This window comes from Rattus norvegicus, chromosome 5, assembly GCF_036323735.1.
Source record: "Rattus norvegicus strain BN/NHsdMcwi chromosome 5, GRCr8, whole genome shotgun sequence".
Lineage (NCBI taxonomy): Eukaryota > Metazoa > Chordata > Mammalia > Rodentia > Muridae > Rattus > Rattus norvegicus.
Genome location: NC_086023.1, coordinates 163770433 through 163789546, shown reverse-complemented (window position 1 = coordinate 163789546; position 19114 = coordinate 163770433). Strand labels below are relative to the sequence as shown.

At 51.4% G+C, this 19114-nt stretch overlaps 1 protein-coding gene across 6 annotated transcripts; it reads left to right on the top strand.

Annotated features, from left to right (window-relative positions):
* Positions 1-755: 755 nt before the first annotated feature.
* C5h1orf167 (similar to human chromosome 1 open reading frame 167) lies at positions 756-19052 on the top strand. Of its 6 annotated transcripts, none has more exons than XR_010066727.1 (11): positions 774-876; positions 2101-2298; positions 2724-3828; positions 3942-3985; positions 4405-4612; positions 5012-5145; positions 6405-6577; positions 7003-7189; positions 7978-8164; positions 8896-14063; positions 17832-19052. XR_010066727.1 is itself a non-coding variant. In XM_008764315.4 (10 exons), exons 3-10 carry the CDS (start codon positions 2782-2784, stop codon positions 9166-9168), a joined length of 2232 nt encoding a protein of 743 aa, XP_008762537.1. In that variant the 5' UTR covers positions 756-886; positions 2101-2298; positions 2724-2781; the 3' UTR covers positions 9169-19052. The 6 variants fall into 6 exon arrangements, 4 of the variants coding, with proteins under 4 accessions (XP_008762537.1, XP_006239481.1, XP_006239482.1 ...); XR_010066726.1 differs by having other exon boundaries at positions 8896-17248; positions 17370-19052; XM_008764315.4 differs by having other exon boundaries at positions 756-886; positions 5033-5145; positions 8896-19052.
* The last annotated feature ends 62 nt before the right edge of the window (positions 19053-19114 follow it).

Here is a 19114-nt window from a genome sequence, read left to right as displayed (position 1 = left end):
CATCTACCAGGTTTAAGAAGATATTCGACAAGGATTTTTTTTTTTTTTTAAATTTACTTGTTTTTGAGAGCTGGCTCACTATGTAGTGCTGGCCTGCCTGGAACTCACTTATGTAGATCAGGCTAGCCTGGAGCTCAACACAGATCTGCCTGACTCTGCCTCCAGAGGGCTATCACACACTGGCTTGACACAGACTTCAAAGAAAGAGGTAGGAGGAAGGCTAGAGATCGAACTCAGTGGGAAAGATTTTGTCTAGAATGCACAGGTTGTGGGTTCAATCCCCAGCACCACTTTTAAAAATGGGTGGGGGGTAGACTTGGGGTGTCACAGGTTTGGGATTTGGCTAAAACCACCCACCAGCACAAACCTTGTGACTTGAGCCCAGGCTCTTTCGTCTTCCTACGGGTGTCACAAGAAAAGCACCCACGGCAGGGTGCACCATCGAACAACCCCGGCAAAGGCTTGTAATGTGGGAATTGTGTGAGGTTTGGAGGGAGGTGTGAACAGCCCAACATCAAAGTATGCAAGGAAAAGACTGGGTGATGTCCATCTACTTCTGGGGAGACCTGAGGCCTGGAGACCATAGACAATGGGGGTGGAGAGGGAGTCTGTCGGCTGGCACACGCCTTGTAACTGAGATGCAGATCCTGGGACTAAAACTCAGCAAAGACCAGTGAGGTTCAAGCATTCGGACCTACGCATGCGCAGACCTCTGCAACTTTTACTTGGGAACGCGCAAGGCACACTGGGGACGGGGCGGAGCTAGGCGAGCACGCGCTTGTGTTTGAAATTCTTTAACCTCACACTTATCCTAAACGTTAGCGGTCCCCCAAACCTGATTGGTCAAAGGAAAGGTCCCAAGGAAGACTGAAGCATGTGAGAACAGGTCCTGAAAGGCAGGAAACTGGCCCCGGGTTCCATGGTGGGAAAAGGGAGGTCTAAGTGTCTTTATGTAGGCGTGGGCATGAGAGGGCTGGACTTAATTCGGGAGAGGCAAGGGAGACCGCCCATCCTTAAAAAAACAGCCCCTTCTCTGGGCTGAGCAACGGGCCGGTGGCCTTTCCAAGCCTCAATATTCTTTCTAGAACCAGTAAGCTCAATCTTAAGACTGACCGCGGTGCAGAATGCCTCTAATGGCTGAGCTGGTGTTTAGCAGTAGTTCAGTCACTCAACACGTGTTTAAGCCCCAGCCATGTGGCAGGCTATTCTGTACGTTGTATGCGTACGAAACCATCATATCTTCAGTAGACACAGTAATGGCACATGCCAGGTGGAGCTCATGCAGGGCACAGAGGGTAAGGGTGGGTAGCATGCTGCAACTGATGGTAGAAGCGCTTACTATGATGTTTGAGGCAGGACTTAAAGGCGGGAGGGAGGCAAAGAGGGAGGGAGTAAGGAAAGGAGGGAGGGAGAGAGAAAATAGTAAACTAAAAAGGCTGGTGTTGGAACTCAGTTTTTAGTGTGCTTATCTAGCACAAAGAAAGCACTGGGTTTGAACTCCAGCGCTGCACAAGGTAGGCATGGGGTCACAGCCTGTAATCCGAGAATTTGGGAAGTGGAGTTCAGTATCATCCTTGGCTATACATAGTGAGTTCAGGGACAGCCTGGTCTACATAGAGAATCTCTCAAAACAGAAAAGAGACTGGAGAGATATAACTCAGTGTTTAGGAGCACTCTGTTGCCCCTAACCCAGGCCCCAGGTTTGGTTCCCAGCTCCTGCAGGCCGGCTCATAACCATCTGTAACTCCAGTTTCTAGGGATCTGATATCCTTAGGTGGTCATGGTGGTGCATGCCTTTAATCCAAGCACTTGGGGGGCAGTGGTGGGTAAACTTTTATGAGTTTGAGGCAAGCCTGGTCTACATAGTGAGTTCCAGGACGACGAGGGTCACATTGTCATTGCCTCAAAAAACCAAAACAAACAGAAAAAGAGAAGAAAATATTACAACAGAAAGGGGAAAAGCTATGTGGGGCAGTGAGCAGAGACCCCCCAAGAGGCCCATGCAGAGAGGAACTGTGTCCAGAATAGCTGAGGATGTGACCCAAGGGTGTTAGAGGGAACAGGGCCCTGTAGCCAAGTCATCTTGTTCTTTCTCCACAGAAAGTGCCCTTTCTCTGTTCCTATGCTGAGAATCTAAGCCAGGGCCTCAGGTGTGCAGGTCAGTGCTACACCCTGAGCTACACCTCAGCCCAACCCATCTAACTGAATGCACAGATGTTCCAAAACCCATGGAACCAAGACCTGTCACTGGATATAAGGAAAATGTACCCCCAAAGACTGTGGCTGTTCTGAGGCCAGGTAAGAAGCTCGCTGAGCCTGGTTAGGCTGTGGCTGCGGGTCCTCTCCAGTCAGCCACCTAGCACCTTTGTATCTCTAGAGGTTTGCTTCCTTACTTAGGCTGGCTTGATTGGTATAGCATCAACCACCCCAAGGGGGAGCTCTTTAGAAGGATGGAAACGTGGGACCTCAGGAGGGAGAGGTGCCAAAGGGAAGGGTCTTGGGAGGGCACCTACCTCTGAAGGGTGGAGTTCCTGTAGAATAGGGGCCTTAGGAATGTAAGTCTCTGGGCCGGAGTCTCTGGAGGGTGAGCTTCTAGGAGTCCTGACTCCTCCTACCGAGAGTCCTGCCACTCCTCAGCTCTGGGGCCAGGATACCCGCTTGTCTTACCTGAGAAGATATCACCGGGTTCGTGCCCCAGGGTGTGGCTGTCTCTGTTCTTATAGAGCTGAAGAGACCCTGAAGAAACCTGGACATCAGCCTGGGATTGGAGGAGGCCAGAGGATGCCCATGGGCCAGGTCACCACACACTCCCAAGACTCAGTGCTATGCCAGAAGCCCTACCAAGTCCAAAGTAACCTAGCCAGCCCACGTCCCCGCCTGGCCCTTGCCCTGAAGGACACTGCTGGCCGACTAGGTGACACAGGGCTCTGGCAACAGAGTAATCTACAGCTGCCAACAGGGAGGTCCCAGGGGAGGACCCGAGAGCCTTCTGTACAGCAGAGTAACCTGTGCTTCCGAGGGACCACTAGCCCTCATCTGCAAAACAGCTGCCTGCCACCAACTGGCCCATCCTCCCACCAGAAGCAGACACTCCAGGTCGCAGACACCTTCTTGAGTCTCCCTGGGGGCTTGGCACCTCTTGATGGGTGCACATGGCCTGGTCCCAGGTCCTGGTGTGGCTCAGGGAGCTGGGCCCCCAGGCTTGTGGGGGAACCTCTCACCTTGGAGGATCTGTCTATCTCTGCCCACAGTCAGTCTCAGGCTTCATCCCCTTCCTCCTGCAGTACTGCCGACTGGCTGCTGGACTCCATCCAACACCTAGAACCTGAGGCCACCAGTTTAGGGAACCAGATATCCTGGGAGCACCCAGGCCTTACCCAGAGTGGACCCCACACCCGTGGTAACCAGTCAACTCCTGCCCAACCTTGGCCCAGCCACTCTAGGGAATGTATAAGCTTCCTGGAGACTCTGGGGGTCCAAGCTAGACTCTCTGAGTCCCCTATATATAAGCCCCTGTCACGTGAGACCACTCTGGGAACACTGGCTGGGGTTCTCTCTGACTCAGACCAGGAGGTTCTACCTACCCGGCACCTTGGGACAAGAGAGAGGGGTCCCCGAGGCTTTCTATGTAACAAGAGGCACAGAGGGCACTTCAGTGTCACCCTTGAGGCGGGCAGCAAAGAGACCAGACTTGAATCTACAAGGGTCTTCAGTGTCCAGCCTGGCAAAGCAGGAAGAGAGAAGACCCCACAGGGACAAACAGGCAGGGATGGGGAGAGGACGGCCTCCTGCCTGTCAAATACAGCCCCGGCTCACAGCACTCTGCAGGTACAGGCCTAGGGAGGCTGTGGGGCGGGACACTCCCAGAAGATGGGCTTGGCTGAAGTTGTCACTCCTACTCCTTGGCCTGAGAACTGTCGTGGTGGCTTTTGTTTCTGTAGGATAAGGCTCAAAGCACTGTGACCCTGGACTCCCAGGCTGCTTGGTGAGGCCCTGCTGTGTGGGAGTTGGGGTAGAGTGGGGCCACTTAAGCGTCTAACCCATCTGCCTGTATCATAGGGACTTGATGAAATTAGACCTCTGATGGCAGAGCCTTGGCAGGATTTCAAGGGGATAGAACTGTCTTCACACTGTCCCTCATGGGTAGTCAGGGGCCTCCAGGGCCCAAGAACTATGAGTTTGGATCACCGGGAACTGTACACATCAGTGTAGTGGGGAAATTATCCTCTCTGTGGGAGCCTTTTGCCCTCCGGGAGTCCAGGGCATCTACAAGAGAGTTCTTTGGGTTTTCTGCTATGGAAGGGTGCATCACCTTCATGATTACTGGGAAAGTTACAAGAATGGCGTTCTGGGGGAGCTGAGCATTGGGCCTAGCCCCCTCATCAGTCCTGTTTTTGTCCCCAGCTGGAAGCTGCTGTCCAAAAGTTTCAGAGTCTGGAGGTACTTGTCACAGAGACTCCAGGCAGTGGCTAAGGCCACAGCTATGAGACATAGGCAGCTGATTGGAGAGAGCCCCAGAGAACTGCGTTGGGCCCCATGGCTCCAGGAGACCCGGCTGGAGGCAGCTTGGGGTCAGCATGCGAAGGCTCTTCTAGCCTGGAGCTTCCGAGAGGTCTGGGTTCTCCAGGTTGTGGTTTGGGTGGAATGACATGGCTCTGGTATGTCTGAGGAGACCACTTCTACTGAGAGGGGGTGCCTGCTGGGCCCAGGTTGATCTCTCCAACCCCTTGTCTGCTAGTTTTTGTTGGATATTTGCCAGCTTGGGCTGAGAGGATGTGTGGGTCTTCCTCCCTGGGTACTGGGTAAGGGAGGGTGGAAGGTTTGGCTCCAACGGAACTCTCTCTTGGGATTCTTTCATTCATTCATTCCCAAGGAAATGGGGTGGCCTTGTGGTTCTGGCCAGAACTTTGGTATACAGTTGTGACTCCCAGCTGCCCCTCCCTGTTGCTCTCTTGGGAGCCTCATTCCAAGCCTCAGCCACCATCCTTTTGCCCCTTGTCTTTTGACCCAGTGGAGATGTGTCACTTTGCAGCAGAAACTGGAGCAAGCTCATACCCAGGCTGCGCCAACATTCCTTGCTCCTAGGGGGAGCCTTTCCTTGGAAAGAAAAGCAGCCACAGATCTTGCCTGGAGATGCAGGGACAAGTAAGGGACAGTAAGCTTGGACACCAAAACTGGGCAATGTGGCCTTAGGCAGCTGGTAGCCTGCTTCCCCCCACCCACTGCCCTCTGCCCTGCTGCTGCCTCTGCCCCTGCCTACCAGCACCTAGAACCAGGATGAGGACAAAAGGTTGGACAAAAACACACCAGTCATGACACCATGACACCATTTATAATTATATAAAAAAAGGACAGTCTAGGCCTGCCTAAACCGTCGAGTTACCAGCCAATATAATGCTGTTTTATTTATTTATGTTTTATACTTATTTATGTGTGTGTACTTGGATGGTTGTACGTACACCATGCGCATGCAGGTTCCCAGAGAGTCCAGAAGAAGGCAGTGGATCCCAGGGGAGGGAAGTTACAGGTGGTTTGTGCGCTTCACAGATGTGAGCGCCGGTAACCGAACCTGGGTCCTCCACCAGAGCAGCCAGTGTTCTTAACCACTGAGCCATCCTTCCCGCTCCTATACGCCTGTGGGCTTTTAAATTCCACACCCTCATGTCGATCGCTCGCCCCAACAGTAACTTTTAATGCTGGCAGTGACCTAACGACCTAGACACGGTGAGTGACTTGAGGGATGACATGAGGGATGACCCAAACCTTCATGACCTGTAGGATCATGGAGGGACTTGGGTACCACACGAAGGAAACAGAGTGTGCAGAGGCCTCAGCAGGAGCCTAATGACCCCAGGAGCCAGTGTAAAAGTAAAAGTTCACAGTCCCGGCTACTCAGGAGGTGGAGGCAGGGGGATTGAGTGGATCCAGGAATTCAAGGTCATCTTAGGCAAGCTAGGAAGACCAAATACATTAAGGAGAAAAACCGGTCCGAGATGAGAGGAAAAGGTGTTTGGGGTCAGGTCCCACCTACCCTGGGGGGCCATGGGGAGGAGCTGAGTTTTTAGGAACAGAGGAGACGCCCCAGGAGGCTGAGCAGGTGCTTAACCCGATTGGACTCAAGAAGAAAGGTGCCAGTGGTCGCTGAGTCAGAGCCAGCAGAATGAGTGGGGCAAGGGTGGGTGTGGGAGGCAAGACGGGAGGATGCCGGGGTCCTCCAGGCACTCAGGGATGACATTTGAGGCCTGAGAAGACAGGCATCATGCTCAGTCTCTCACAGCCTTCCACCTTATAGATGAGAAATGGAGGCTCAGAAAGGTGAAGGCTGGGGCTCTCCAAGTGTGAGCGTGTCAGGGGCAGGTGGCCGCCGCTGCTGCTGCCAAGGGCCGTTCCCCTCCACGCTGTAGGTGCTTTAGGGCCTGGCTACGGTTCGTGCAAAGAGGGGCCCAGTGCAGAAGACATCTGGCCCACCGAAGAGTGAGGACCTTAAGGGTATGCCTGGGACGGTGGGTGGAGATGAAGCTCCAGGGCTCAGATGTGACGGAGGTGACTCAGTTGGCCCTCTACTGGCAGAAGGCAGGTGAGCCTGTGGCAAAACTTCCCTCCAACCAGAGCCCCCATCAGCTAAGAGAGGACTTTGCTGAGCTGGGCCTTTTATGGGTGGGAGGAACCTTGCTAGTACCAGAGGTCTGGGAGGAGTTCCCGGAGGGAGCAAACCTTGGCTAGGCTGTATCCCTGTCTCCATGTAAGCTGTTCTGGGTAGGGGACTATTCTGGCTTAACCCTGAGTCATCCATCACACATTCTGCCTGGAAAGCCTCTGTTGTGTGGTAAGACACATACAGCCTCTTCCTCAGCTGGGGAAGGTGGGGTCTTGAGGCAACCTTGCGGGGAGCTGTGGAGGACACAGGAAGGCAGTGCCCATGATGGGGAGGCCCAGGAGTCCTTAGGCTGCAGCCGTATGTTTGTGACAAGGAACTTAACCACCTCCTGCCTTCTTCCCCAGGGAACGAGGTTCTCAGCAGCTTAGTCCCAGGAACTTCCATGGTCCCTGGCCTGGAGACAGAGGCCCAGGTCCAACAGCCATACAAGGGGCCAGATCTGTGCTCCCTGTGGGAAATGTGCCAGAAGTTGGCCCTGTACCGGGCCCTGCTGCTCTGGAGGACACGACTCTACCAACACCAGCAAGCTGTGTAAGCGTCCAGAAGCTGATGACCCAGGGTCAGCCGGGGGCATGGTGGGTACATAATCCGAGTCCTTTAGAGCCCGCTCAGCATTCCTTAGCCTTCCCATGACCTTGACGGGAGGCCTGATACGATACATTGTGTGGCTAGCAGTTATCAGGCCCTGGGAGGTGGCCGTGGGACCCTGAGACAGTGACCAAGCAGAAAGCTTCTGGGGCCACTTTCTCCCAGCCGCCTTCACAAGGACTCTGAGACCCAGCTGATTGTGGGCTCTGAGGAGGCTGGGGTCATCAGAGGTCAGCTTCTAAAGTAGGCTGTCTTGGAGAATAAGCCAGTAGTTTGCGGGTTAAGAATCCCGTTCTAGGGGCTGGGGATTTAGCTCAGTGGTAGAGCGCTTGCCTAGGAAGCGCAAGGCCCTGGGTTCGGTCCCCAGCTCCGAAAAAAAGAACCAAAAAAAAAAAAAAAAAAAAAAAAAAAGAATCCCGTTCTAGCAAGCATAGTGGCCCATAGTTCAGGATGGCTACACACTCTTGGCAATCCTCCTGCCTCAGCTTCCTGAGTGGAGGGCAGAGTGGCTCGCCTGTGTCTTTCGTGGGGCTGAGCATCAGGTCCTCAGACTCATCCACACTAAGCAAGTGTCCACCACTGAGCTATAGATGGCATCGTTATTTCCTGAAGCTCCGAACGATCCCTTGGTTTACACTGGCTACAGTCAGCCAGCTGGGCTCTCTCACAGCAGGCCTGTCACCATCGTGGGTGCTATGAATCCCAGGGACTCACCCAGCTCCCTCCCCCAGCTCCTCCTTTCAGGGCATGCAGAAGCGGGTTCTGCAGCACATCCTGAGCCAGTGGCACTTGAGGGTCTGGGGTCCAGACCCTCCCTCAAGCGACATGAAGGCCAGGTTACCCCTGGAGGCACAGGGCAGTAGCCCAAGATGGGAGGCCTGGCTGGACTGCAGAACTTCAGGAGGGGCGCTGGAGAAGGTGAGGGGCTGGAGTGGGGTGGAGGTGAGAGATGCAGGATTCGTCTCTCCTCCCTACTTCCTAGGGCCCCTATCCTCCTGGAGACCTTCCTGGTGGGGATCCTGGGAACATTCAGGTGGTGGAGCAGGAACTATGCCCAGGAAGGGGGAACCCCATTTTCCATTGTGTAGTAGAGTCATTGCCTCTTGACAGTTCCTCTGACCCATCACTTCATCACTTCGTCTTTCCAGCAGCAGCCCTGTGGAGCCCGCATATTCAGGAGGCTCCCTGCTCACACCCCAGTCAGCATGGCCCCCAGAATCTCATGCTCTTTCCTGCTGTGAGGGGTGGGAGCAGGGCAAGGCACTCTGCCTCTGCTGTGTCTGTTTCTCTCCGGAAGCTCTCATAGGGCAGAGCTTGAGAGGGGACTGCCTACATCCCTTTGCTTTGTGTCTCTGGCTGTGTGATTTGGGGCAAGTTAACTAACTTCTCTGTGCCTCTGCTTTCCTATCTGTAAAATGGATTACAGCACCAACCCCAATGGCTGAGCTCTGGGCATTGGAGGTTGAGGGCCCTTTTATAGTCCTGTCACCTGCCATTGTGTCCTTTGGAAGGGCCCCAGACCCCTCTATTCTGTTCATCAGAGCCGGGAAAAGATCCATCCAAGCCATACCTGTTGCTGAGGGAGGGAAGGAAGAGGTGAAACTGGGCCAATGGCTGTGCTCAGAGTGGATATTTCTCTTCCTCCCCAGCGCTCTCCTCAGCTGGAGCCACTGGACTGCAGCTCAAGGAGCCTGGGAAGACCTAGTTGCTCACTGAGCCTGGATCAGAGCGTCGGGGCTGTGATGGGTCTGTGCAGGCAGCGGCTGACGCACTCGTGGACAGTGCAGGAGAGTCCAGGAGCGAGGCCAGGGACTGGTGCGAGTGGCCCTGAGCCACCAGCTCTCCTGCTGACAGAGGGAGCCAAGGACTGGGCGGGGACACCTGGGAGAGGAGAAGGCCAGGGTTCCTTAGTGACACTCTGAGTTCCAGACCCATCTCAGAGCCCAGGATTGGATCATGGAGGGTACACCCAGGAGCGGGTCTCTGCTTTCTCATCTTTGACTGTGTGGATCTTGAACAAGCCACTTAAGCACTCTCAGTCTGTGCTAGGCCATTGTAAACCAGGAATAAGACTGTGCTCTCTTTACAAAGTGCCTGTGGGGATCCTGTCAGACAGTCCACAGCAAACTCTGGGCCGGAGCATCAGCACCTCCCTCCTCTTCGCCTGTCACCTTTGCCTTGCCTGGCCTCCAGGTGTTGCTGGCCTAAGGTCGAGGAAGACAGAGTCCTGGTGCTCTCAGGGCCATGATGCCAATAGGCTTGCGGAGCAAGCAGCCTGGGAGAGGAGCCTGTGTGGGAAAAGAAGGGGTTGAACCCCCCTAGCTTCCCAGATTCCTAATCCTTTGTCCTCAGTTTGACCCCAGCCAAGTTGCAGTCACATCTCCAGGAGGCGCCCACCCCTTCCTGAGCAACAAATAACACCAACATTTTCTGTAACTAATTAACTTCAGTTCTGGGGATAGAATCCAGCGCTCTGGTCTACCACCGAGCCACACTACAGCCCCTATTACAGTTTTGTCTTAATTAATTAGTTAATTAGTGGGTTGTGTGTGTGCTGCAGCTCTCGTGTGGAAGTCAGTTCTCTCTATCACGTGCATGACTCCAGGGGACTAAACTCAGATTGCCAGGTTATACTTTTAAACCACAGACCTTTAGCATTTCATGGTGTCAATGGAGCAAGAGGGAGTCAGATGGCTTAGGGGACCCCTCTGTCTCTCTCTCTCCCAACGGACTGCCCAGTGAGGGGGTCACCTAGGGCTGGAGCTACATCTGAAAGCTCTGTGGGGGGCTAGGCACCCACTTCTAAGTTCCTTTGTGAGGGTCCTGGTAAGTCTCACCACAGAGCGTCTGCAGAACCCACTTATTCAAGGTGAGTGACTGAAGAGGTGGTAGAGCATGTCCAATCAGAAGCTCCTCTCTCTGTCTCTCTCTGTCTCTCTCTCTCTGTCTCTCTCTATCTCTCTCTGTCTCTATCTCTCTCTCTATCTCTTTCTCTGTCTCTCTCTCTGTCTCTCTCTGTCTCTCTCTCTCTGTCTCTCTCTGTCTCTCTGTCTCTCTCTGTCTCTCTCTCTGTCTCCTGTCTCTCTGTGTCTCTCTCTCTGTCTCCTGTCTCTCTGTGTCTCTGTCTCTGTCTCTGTCTCTGTCTCTGTCTCTCTCTTTCTCTCTCCACCAGAAGAGGACACGAGATCCCAGTGTTGGCTGTGAGGTACCATGTAGTTGCTGGGATTTGAACTCAGGACCTGTGGAAGAGCACACAGTGCTCTTAACCACTGAGCCATCTCTCCAGCCCAAAGCTCCTGTCTCTTTACAACCTAATCCTGTATTTTTACTTATTGAATCATCTTGCTGGTTCGTTGGCAGCCATCTTCAATGTCCTGTACGCCCACCGGTCGCAGCAGTGAGCTGTTAGGCAGGTTTGACCGTCTTAGGCAGCTGGTGTCCTGCCCACTGGAGACAGCTGCTTCTCTAGCCCCATACTTGTCTGTTAGGGATGAACGGCAAATCTTCTGGTTTTAAAAGGGAGATCTGGGAGCTGGAGAGATGGCTTAGGGGTTAAGAGCACTGGCTGCTCTTCTAGAGGTCCTGAGTTCAAATCCCAGCAACCACATGGTGGCTCACAACCATCTGTAATGGGATCTGATTACTTTGTCTGGTGTGTGTGAAGACAGCTACAGTGTACTTATATATAATAAATAAAATAAATCTTTTTAAAAAGAGAGAAATCAGAATCTAAATTTAAATATATATATTTATTTTCTTTTTAATTGTGTATGCGTATGTGTATTTGTGTGAATGTATGCCATAGACATTCGTTCTGGTGCCCACAGAGGCTAGTGGCATCAGATCCCTGAAGCTGGAGTTAGAGGCAGTTATAAGCCACTTGATGTGGGTGCTGGGAACGGAACTCAGGCCTGTGGAAAACTAATACATGCTCTTATGCAGAGCCATCTCTGCAGCCCCTGGAAATCTAGATTTAAAGTTTATTTTCTTATTGTTTGTTTGAAAACAGGGTCTCTTGTGGCCTCCTCCAGTTTGTTGTGCAGCTGACAGAGGGTAACTTTGAACCCTCGATCCTCCTACACCCACCTTTCACGTGCTGGGATTATAGGTCCTGGGACACCAGGCCTGGATTGTGCAATGCTGGCGATCGAAGCCAAGCCTTTATACACAGGAGGCAAAGCACGTGCTTTTGTAACAGAGCTATATACCCAGCCCCTAGATTTTCAAAACTCTGAATTCCTCTAATGTCTAAGCACTGTCAAAATCTTCAACAAAACATCTGGGGATGCCATCCGCTGGGGAGTGTGGGTTTAGCGAGGGCCGCATTCTGCGTTCAGTCCCCAGCACCAAGAAAAACAAAACAAAACAGAGTCTCAGCTCCCTGAATACAGTACCTGGTGGCCAAGAGCATTTTAGCCAGGCAGATAGAGTATAGGGCAAAGGGCAGGCTGAGCAGGGTACAGGGAAGAGGCTGGGGGGTCCCCAGTGGCTCTCCATCTCTCTGGCCCCAGGGCAGCAGTTTCTCCATAAACAGTACCAGAGGTGGGGGCAAGTCCGCATCCAGGTTCTTCAGCAGGTTGTGTCTAGGGACTGGCAGCAGGCTGTAGCTGAGATGACTTCAGAGGTAGGGCCTTGAGGGATAGGAGGGGTCTGCTTGTCACCCGGGAAAGGCAGGGAGCCCAGGGCATGAAGAGCTCTGGGGATTCTGACTAGAGGAGGTGATGTGGAGACCTGAGCCAGAGGCGGTGGTCAGCAGCCTCTGGTCACTTTTCAGGTTGGTAACAAGCCTCACAGTTCACCTCCTGAGCAGGCCAGGCCTGTGACCTCCACAGGCCAGTGAAGGTGACAGAGGTAGGTGTTTCCTTTAGCTATGAGGAGGTCCAGGCCCTCAGTCCTCTTAAAGTGGCCAGAGTGGGGTGAAATCTATAGCTCAGGCTGGCCTCCCACTCCCTGTGGTTAGGCAAGGATAGCTTGATCTTCCTGCCTCTATATAAGATATGTTGGGCAGATGCTGCCATGCCCAGTTTATTTGGCGCTAGGGATTGGAACCCAGACTTTGTGCTAGGGATTGAACTGCAGGCTTTGTGCATGTGAGGAAAGCACTTTACCAACTGAGTTAGATTCCCAGCCTTGCAAGGTCTTCAAGCCTGGGCTAGCCTCAGAAACCCCCCTATTTCAGTGCTGGGATCACAAACATATCTGCAGGGGTTGTTTTGAATAAACACACACACACACACACACACACACACACACACACACACACACACACACACACACACACACACACACCACGGTCATTTCCAGTCCCGGTGTGACCATGTGAGGGACACAGGAGTGTCCGAGGACCAGCATGAAGACTTCCAGGACAGCCTGAGAAGAGACCTGGGGGCCATGCCTGATAGCTCGCAGGAGACCTGCAGAGCAAGGACCCTGGCGCGGGACCAGCTTGTGGCCTTTGTCCTGGACTGGAGAAGCTCTGTGCAGCAGAGTGGAGTTGTCAGGCAGCTGGAGGACCCAGGCCCAACAGGCTTTCATGGTGTGGTGTGTCACCCTAGGGCAGTGCCATGAGGCCCAGCAACAGGCAGGAAGGAGAGCTCAAGTCTTGACCTCGGTCCAGGTGGCCCCGTGCTGGACCCTGTGGATGTCCCAGTCCTGCCTAAGCGGGGTCCACCAAGCTCATGCTGCCTAGCAACTGACAACCAGGTGAGTGCCTGAGGCCGGAGGGCAACCAGCTTAGGTTTTTGGTAACGGCTGTTGAGTGGCCGAGTGGTGCCTGAGTGTCTGGCTGTCAGGAGGAGAGAGAGACATCCTGATGTTTGGAGCGGATCCCAATTCTGTCACTTTCTAGTGTGACCCATCCTTGGAAAAGCTCCTGACTTTAACCGCCTTGCCTTGGGGCCTGGGCAAGTGTGCGCGTGCACCCTACAGGAGAGGTGGGCAACACTCTGGCATTTGACAGGGGAGAGGACAGAATGTAGCTGTTAGGGCTGCCCTCTCTGTCTCTTGAAACAGGACAGTTGCCTCTGCTGCGTGATATTTTACCCCTTTCTGGTCCTTCTCATGCATGTTTGGTGAGGTATCCAGACTAGGGATGGGAGGGCCAGGACTGAGCATTTGTTTTTTTTGCAGAGTCCTTGAATCCTAGCTCTTATAGGATCCTCCCTTGTCTCTAGGGTCCCAGAGGTCTGGATGCAGTTAGCAGCCCAGGTGAAAGACCCCCTCCCAGAAAGGGAATTGTACAAGCCCAAGGCCCTCAACTATAGAAGTAAAAAGTAAGTTTTTAGATATGTGGGACAAGCTGACCCATCATTTAGACGAAACAGACCAGAAAAGAAAACAAAATGTAGAAACCAGACTAAATTATGGGCATTGCTCCATGGGCCACCTGGCAGGGAAAAAGAAACAGTCCCTGACCCCCCAGGAGACCCGACCACCATGTACTTTTCGCTAACTCATTGTTATGATTATAGCCAAAATAGGTAACATACACGTATGTTTCATTTACTCCACCAATCACATCCCTGTAACTATGCATCTGCTTCTGTAAGCCTGCTTCTGCTCCCCAAAATACTATAAAAAGCCCACCCTGGCTCTGTTAGGCGCGCCAGTCTTCCAAATCGACTGGGACGCCCACAGATACCTGTGTATCCTGATCAATAAAAATCCTCTTGCAGATTGCAGCCGGTGGACTCGGACTGGTCATTGGGGCTTGAGGATCTCCCTCCTGAGGGAAGATTCTCTCTGAGAGTCTTACATATGGGGGCTCGTCCGGGATCGGAGATCCTCTGCCTAGAGACCACCGACCATCCACCGGGAGGTAAGCTGGCCAGCATTTGTCTTGTCCTGTCTTGTCTTGCTTTGTGACTTGTTCTGTAAATGCTTAGTTACTTGGCTTGGGTCTAGACCGTTTGTATTTGGGCGGGCCAGAGAAGGAGCTGACGAGCTCGGACTTCTCCCCCGCAGCCCTGGAAGACGTTCCAAGGGTGTTTGGAGCCTGGTTTTTCGGGGCTCAGCCTGTATCGGAAGGATACGTGGTTTTGGGTTGGAGGAGAGAGGAGAGAGCCAGATCCACTGAAGGATCTGGACCCTCGTCGCCTCTGTCTGAATTTTTGGTTTCAGTTTGACACCGAAGCCGCGCGGTGCGTCTGTCTGTCTGACTGTTGGAATTGTTTGTCTTCTTTGTGTCCTAATTTTCTTTGAATATCTGTGGAAATTGGTTATAGGATGCTTTGTCTTGGTCTTGTTTGTCTGGGTTGTTTTCTGTGGTATTGTCCAGTGTCTTTTTGACTTTTGTTTCGTTTTTGGACTTTGGATAGACGACTGTGTTTAAAATCTTGGACTGACGACTGTGTTTGAAATCATGAAACTATTTGCTTTGTTTGTCAAGGAGTTTTACTTGGTCCTCTTGGTGCTTAACTTGGAAATAATTTGCTTGAGAAAAATTGTTTTCTGCCGGGGAGTTTTATCTTTCTCTCTTGAGCCTCCTCCCCAAGGAGAGATGCCCCTCCCTTTGCTCCCCTTGTCTAGTCTAGCTGCTGTTAACAGTTGTGTATGAAGAACTCCAGGTTAGTGAGTGACCCTGTCTGAAGCAGGTATTAACAAGAGCCTGAAGGGACAGCACAGAGTAGGAAAATGTAGGGGCTGAGGGTGACAAGCATGCAGGCCTGCTAGCAAGCTGCAGGCTGCGCGTGGGCAGTGGCGCAGCTCTGGCCAAGTCAGCATAAGAGGAGTTTCAAGGTGATGAGGCCGGCTGGCTTTGACAACAAAAAGATAGGTATAGAGTTAGTGGTTGTTTTATGAGACTTTTGGCCCTGAAATAATATATAATTCCAGTTGCTGCCTTCAGTGACCAGACCTTCAACACTTGCTCACAGAAGGAGAGTGTTCATTAAGAGAAGTTCTTTAAGGGAGCCTGCTATATCTGCTGGCCCTATTCCAAGAGAGGAGTTGATCTCCAACATTAAGTAACCTTCCCTGTTAGTCATCATTGACATGGAGAGTGCCTTTGATCCTATCCCCTCAGCAGCCAGTTCCTGCCCCTGTGGTCAAAATGCCCCAGGTTGGGGGACAGAGAAGCCCCTGAGATAGTTTCAGAGGGAATCTACAACAAACTGTGATGAACTTTGTTTTGCCAGTCAAAATTTAGAATTCAGGCTTTGGCTGTGGCCAAGGTCAGGATTAATGTTTTCTTTTCCATGGACCTTTAGCCCACTGAGACAGTTTGGTAAAGGGCTGCTACTGAGGTCCTGAAAGTCCCAGGTGAACTGGTTACAATTCTTTTGTCAGCCACTTGGCATCTAGCACCCAGGTCCTAACCATCTCTCCATCCTTTTGTTATTAGTTCTTAAGTCCAGAGAGATAGTCGGTAACAGATCAGCTCCCTCTCTGCTTGCCGTTCTGTTTCACAGACACAAAGCTTGTGCTTATTTTTACAACGGCCTTTTTATCCCAAAAAGTCCTCCTGGTTTAGCTGTATGACTAAATGCTATTTGTCCTCTTCAGTGAACCTCTATTCTCTAGATTCTCTTCTTGTTTTCTCACATCCCATTTGAGATGCTTGTTAGTAACTGTTACAGGTCTTCTTTACCACTGAGGAAAGACGGAATCCTACTGGAGGCCAGAAAGAATGTTCCAGACATGGATGGAAGACCCTCACTCCTGACTGTTGACTTGAATACCCCTGAAGGTAGGGAGTGCTCCAGGTCTGCCACCAGGCTCCAAGGGTGGGTCTCTGAGGGGCTGGAAAATGCCCCACCAATCTGGCTAAGATAAGGAAAAGATATAAAGAGAGAAAGTTACAGAAATTTAAAGGGTTAAGCTAAGTTGCTGAGAGTTAGTGTAAGTTGCAGAGAAAGTAAGTGTAGTTACATAAGTGGACAGCATCTAATAGCTGTAGAGGAAGATGCAGAAGATATGAGAGAGAGACTGAGGAAGAGAAAGAGGAAAGAAGGTAAAAAGAGCAGGAAGCTAAGGAAGAAAAGAGACAAAAGGAAGAAGAAGCTAGAGAGCTAAAGAGAGATAAAAGATAGGAGAGGAATATATACTGGCCACAGTAGTTAGGGAACCTAGGAAGACAGTACCTGGCAACAGAAGAGAATTCCTAGCTAAAGATCAGTGTGCCTATCGCAAGGAAAAAGGACACTGGGTCAGGGACTGCCCCAGAAAGAACAAGAGGGGCCTCTCCAGCAGCCTGGAAGGCAAGCCTCTTGGTCCTAGAGTGCTGGCTATGCACTAAGATAGAAGGGAAGCCTGCCCAGTTGTTTTGTGAATACGGGGGCCCAACACTCTGTGCTCCTACGCCCAAATGGGCTAGTGTCCAGCAAAAGACCTTGAGTACAGGGGACTACCGGCAACAAATGATACTCATGGACTACCTGAAGAACGGTGGACCTTGGCGTGGGCCGGGTATCCCACTTGTTCCTTGTGATTCCAGACTGCCCCTACGAGTCTAAACCCTGCAACCCTGCTCCCGGACCCCGACCTAGACACCCCCCTTCATGACTGTCAACAGGAGCTCACTAAAGCACAGGAGTGGCATAAAGATCAGACTGATCAGCCAACAGAGGGGGTAGATGCCATCTGGTTCATAGATGGGAGCAGCTTCTTAGAGAAGGAAAAAAGATGGGCTGGGGCAGCAGTGGTAGATGGAAACAGAGTCATTTGGGCTCAGGCCCTACCAGAAGGCACCTCTACTCAGAGGGTAGAGCTCGCTCCCCTCACCAAAGCCCTTGGGCTGAGAAAGGGACTTAACATCTATGTGGACAGCATGTACGTATGCCTTTGCTACAGCCCATCAGCAGAGGGGCCTGCTGACATCTGAGGGCAAGAAAAAAAAGAGATTCTGGCTCTGTTAAGGGACCTACATGACCCAGCCAGGCCGAGGAAGAGACTCTGGTACACCTCAATGAGAAAGAAGATCCTGCTACAATTTTTACAGGCAGAGGCCATGGTCTCAAGTATCTCGTGGAACAGATAGTGCACTGATGTATACCATGCCAAAAGGTAACTGTTTTCAGGAAAGTTGACTGTGGTAGGAGGCTCCGTGGGGAACGGCCTGGATACTACTGAGAAGTGGACTTCACAAAGATAAAACCAGGAAAATATGATTTCAAATGTCTCCTAGTGTTTATAGATATCTCTTCGGGAATAGATAGAAGCTTTCCCCACCAAGCAAGAGATGGCCTCAATAGTCATCAAGAAGATACTAGAAGAAATCTTCCACAGGTCTGGAGTGCCCAAGGTAATCTGGTCAGACAACAGCCCTACTTTCGTTGTCAAGGTAAGCCAGGGTGTGGCCAGGTATTTAGAGGTCAATTAAAAATTATATTACATCTACAGACCTCAAAGTTCAGGACAGATAGAGAGAATAAATAAGACTCTAAAAGAGACCCTGACCAAATTGACCATGGAGACTGGCGTAGACTGGGTGACACTCCTTCCCTCTTGCTCTCTTCAGAGCAAGAAATACCCCTTCCAGAGTCAGCTTTACCCCCTTTGAGATCTTATATGGGGCCTCAGCTCCCCTGACTATATTAGATGATGTTACTGAACCAGCATGTCATAATAATAATGATTTGTATGCCAGGCTAAAAGACCTACAGGTGATACAGAAAGAAATCTGCTCACAGCTGACAGCAGCCTATGCCCCGGAGACCCCTGAGACATGTCATCAGTTCCAGGTCGGAGACTACAGCTACACTGAACCCAGACACTCGAGCCTCACTGGAAAGGACCATACCTGGTGCTGCTGACCACCCTGACAGCCGTCAATTCTCAGCCCTCACCAGCAGCGTACTAGCTGTTGGGGCTGAGAGCTGGGACCTAGAGGGACACTCAGTTCTTCAAAAAGCTCCCTAGACTTAAGTGACTGGGAGGTTGCTATAATGCTCACTTGAGGAGTGTGTTTTAGAAACAAGAATTTCATGTTTGCCTGTTTGCCCTGGGTTCCCTCGGAATAGGTGTAGGGATAGGCTTGATTTTTATTGCAAATGATGTAATATTACATATATTAGTACTCCTAACACTTCTTGGGACTGTGCCTCAGGGATCACAACCTATATAAGTTTAAAAGTTCTAAAAGACCTTGGTATATAGGTTCAGATAGTGTCCAGATTAGACCTGATATTCCTTAAAGAAAGAGTCTGTGTGCTACACTAAAAGAAGAATGTTGTTTCTATACAGATCAGACAGGAATAATAAGAGATATAGTCTTTCAGTTATTCAAACTTTTGTGCTGAGACAACAGTATCAGATGGTGAAACAACAAAAAAACAGAGGTACCTTAACCAAGTTGAGTGGAAGATTCCACTCAAGGACAAAAAGAAAATGGGGGAATGAAAGACCCCCTCCCAGAAAGGGAATTGTACAAGCCCAAGGCCCTCAACTATAGAAGTAAAAAGTAAGTTTTTAGATATGTGGGACAAGCTGACCCATCATTTAGACGAAACAGACCAGAAAAGAAAACAAAATGTAGAAACCAGACTAAATTATGGGCATTGCTCCATGGGCCACCTGGCAGGGAAAAAGAAACAGTCCCTGACCCCCCAGGAGACCCGACCACCATGTACTTTTCACTAACTCATTGTTATGATTATAGCCAAAATAGGTAACATACACGTATGTTTCATTTACTCCACCAATCACATCCCTGTAACTATGCATCTGCTTCTGTAAGCCTGCTTCTGCTCCCCAAAATACTATAAAAAGCCCACCCTGGCTCTGTTAGGCGCGCCAGTCTTCCAAATCGACTGGGACGCCCACAGATACCTGTGTATCCTGATCAATAAAAATCCTCTTGCAGATTGCAGCCGGTGGACTCGGACTGGTCATTGGGGCTTGAGGATCTCCCTCCTGAGGGAAGATTCTCTC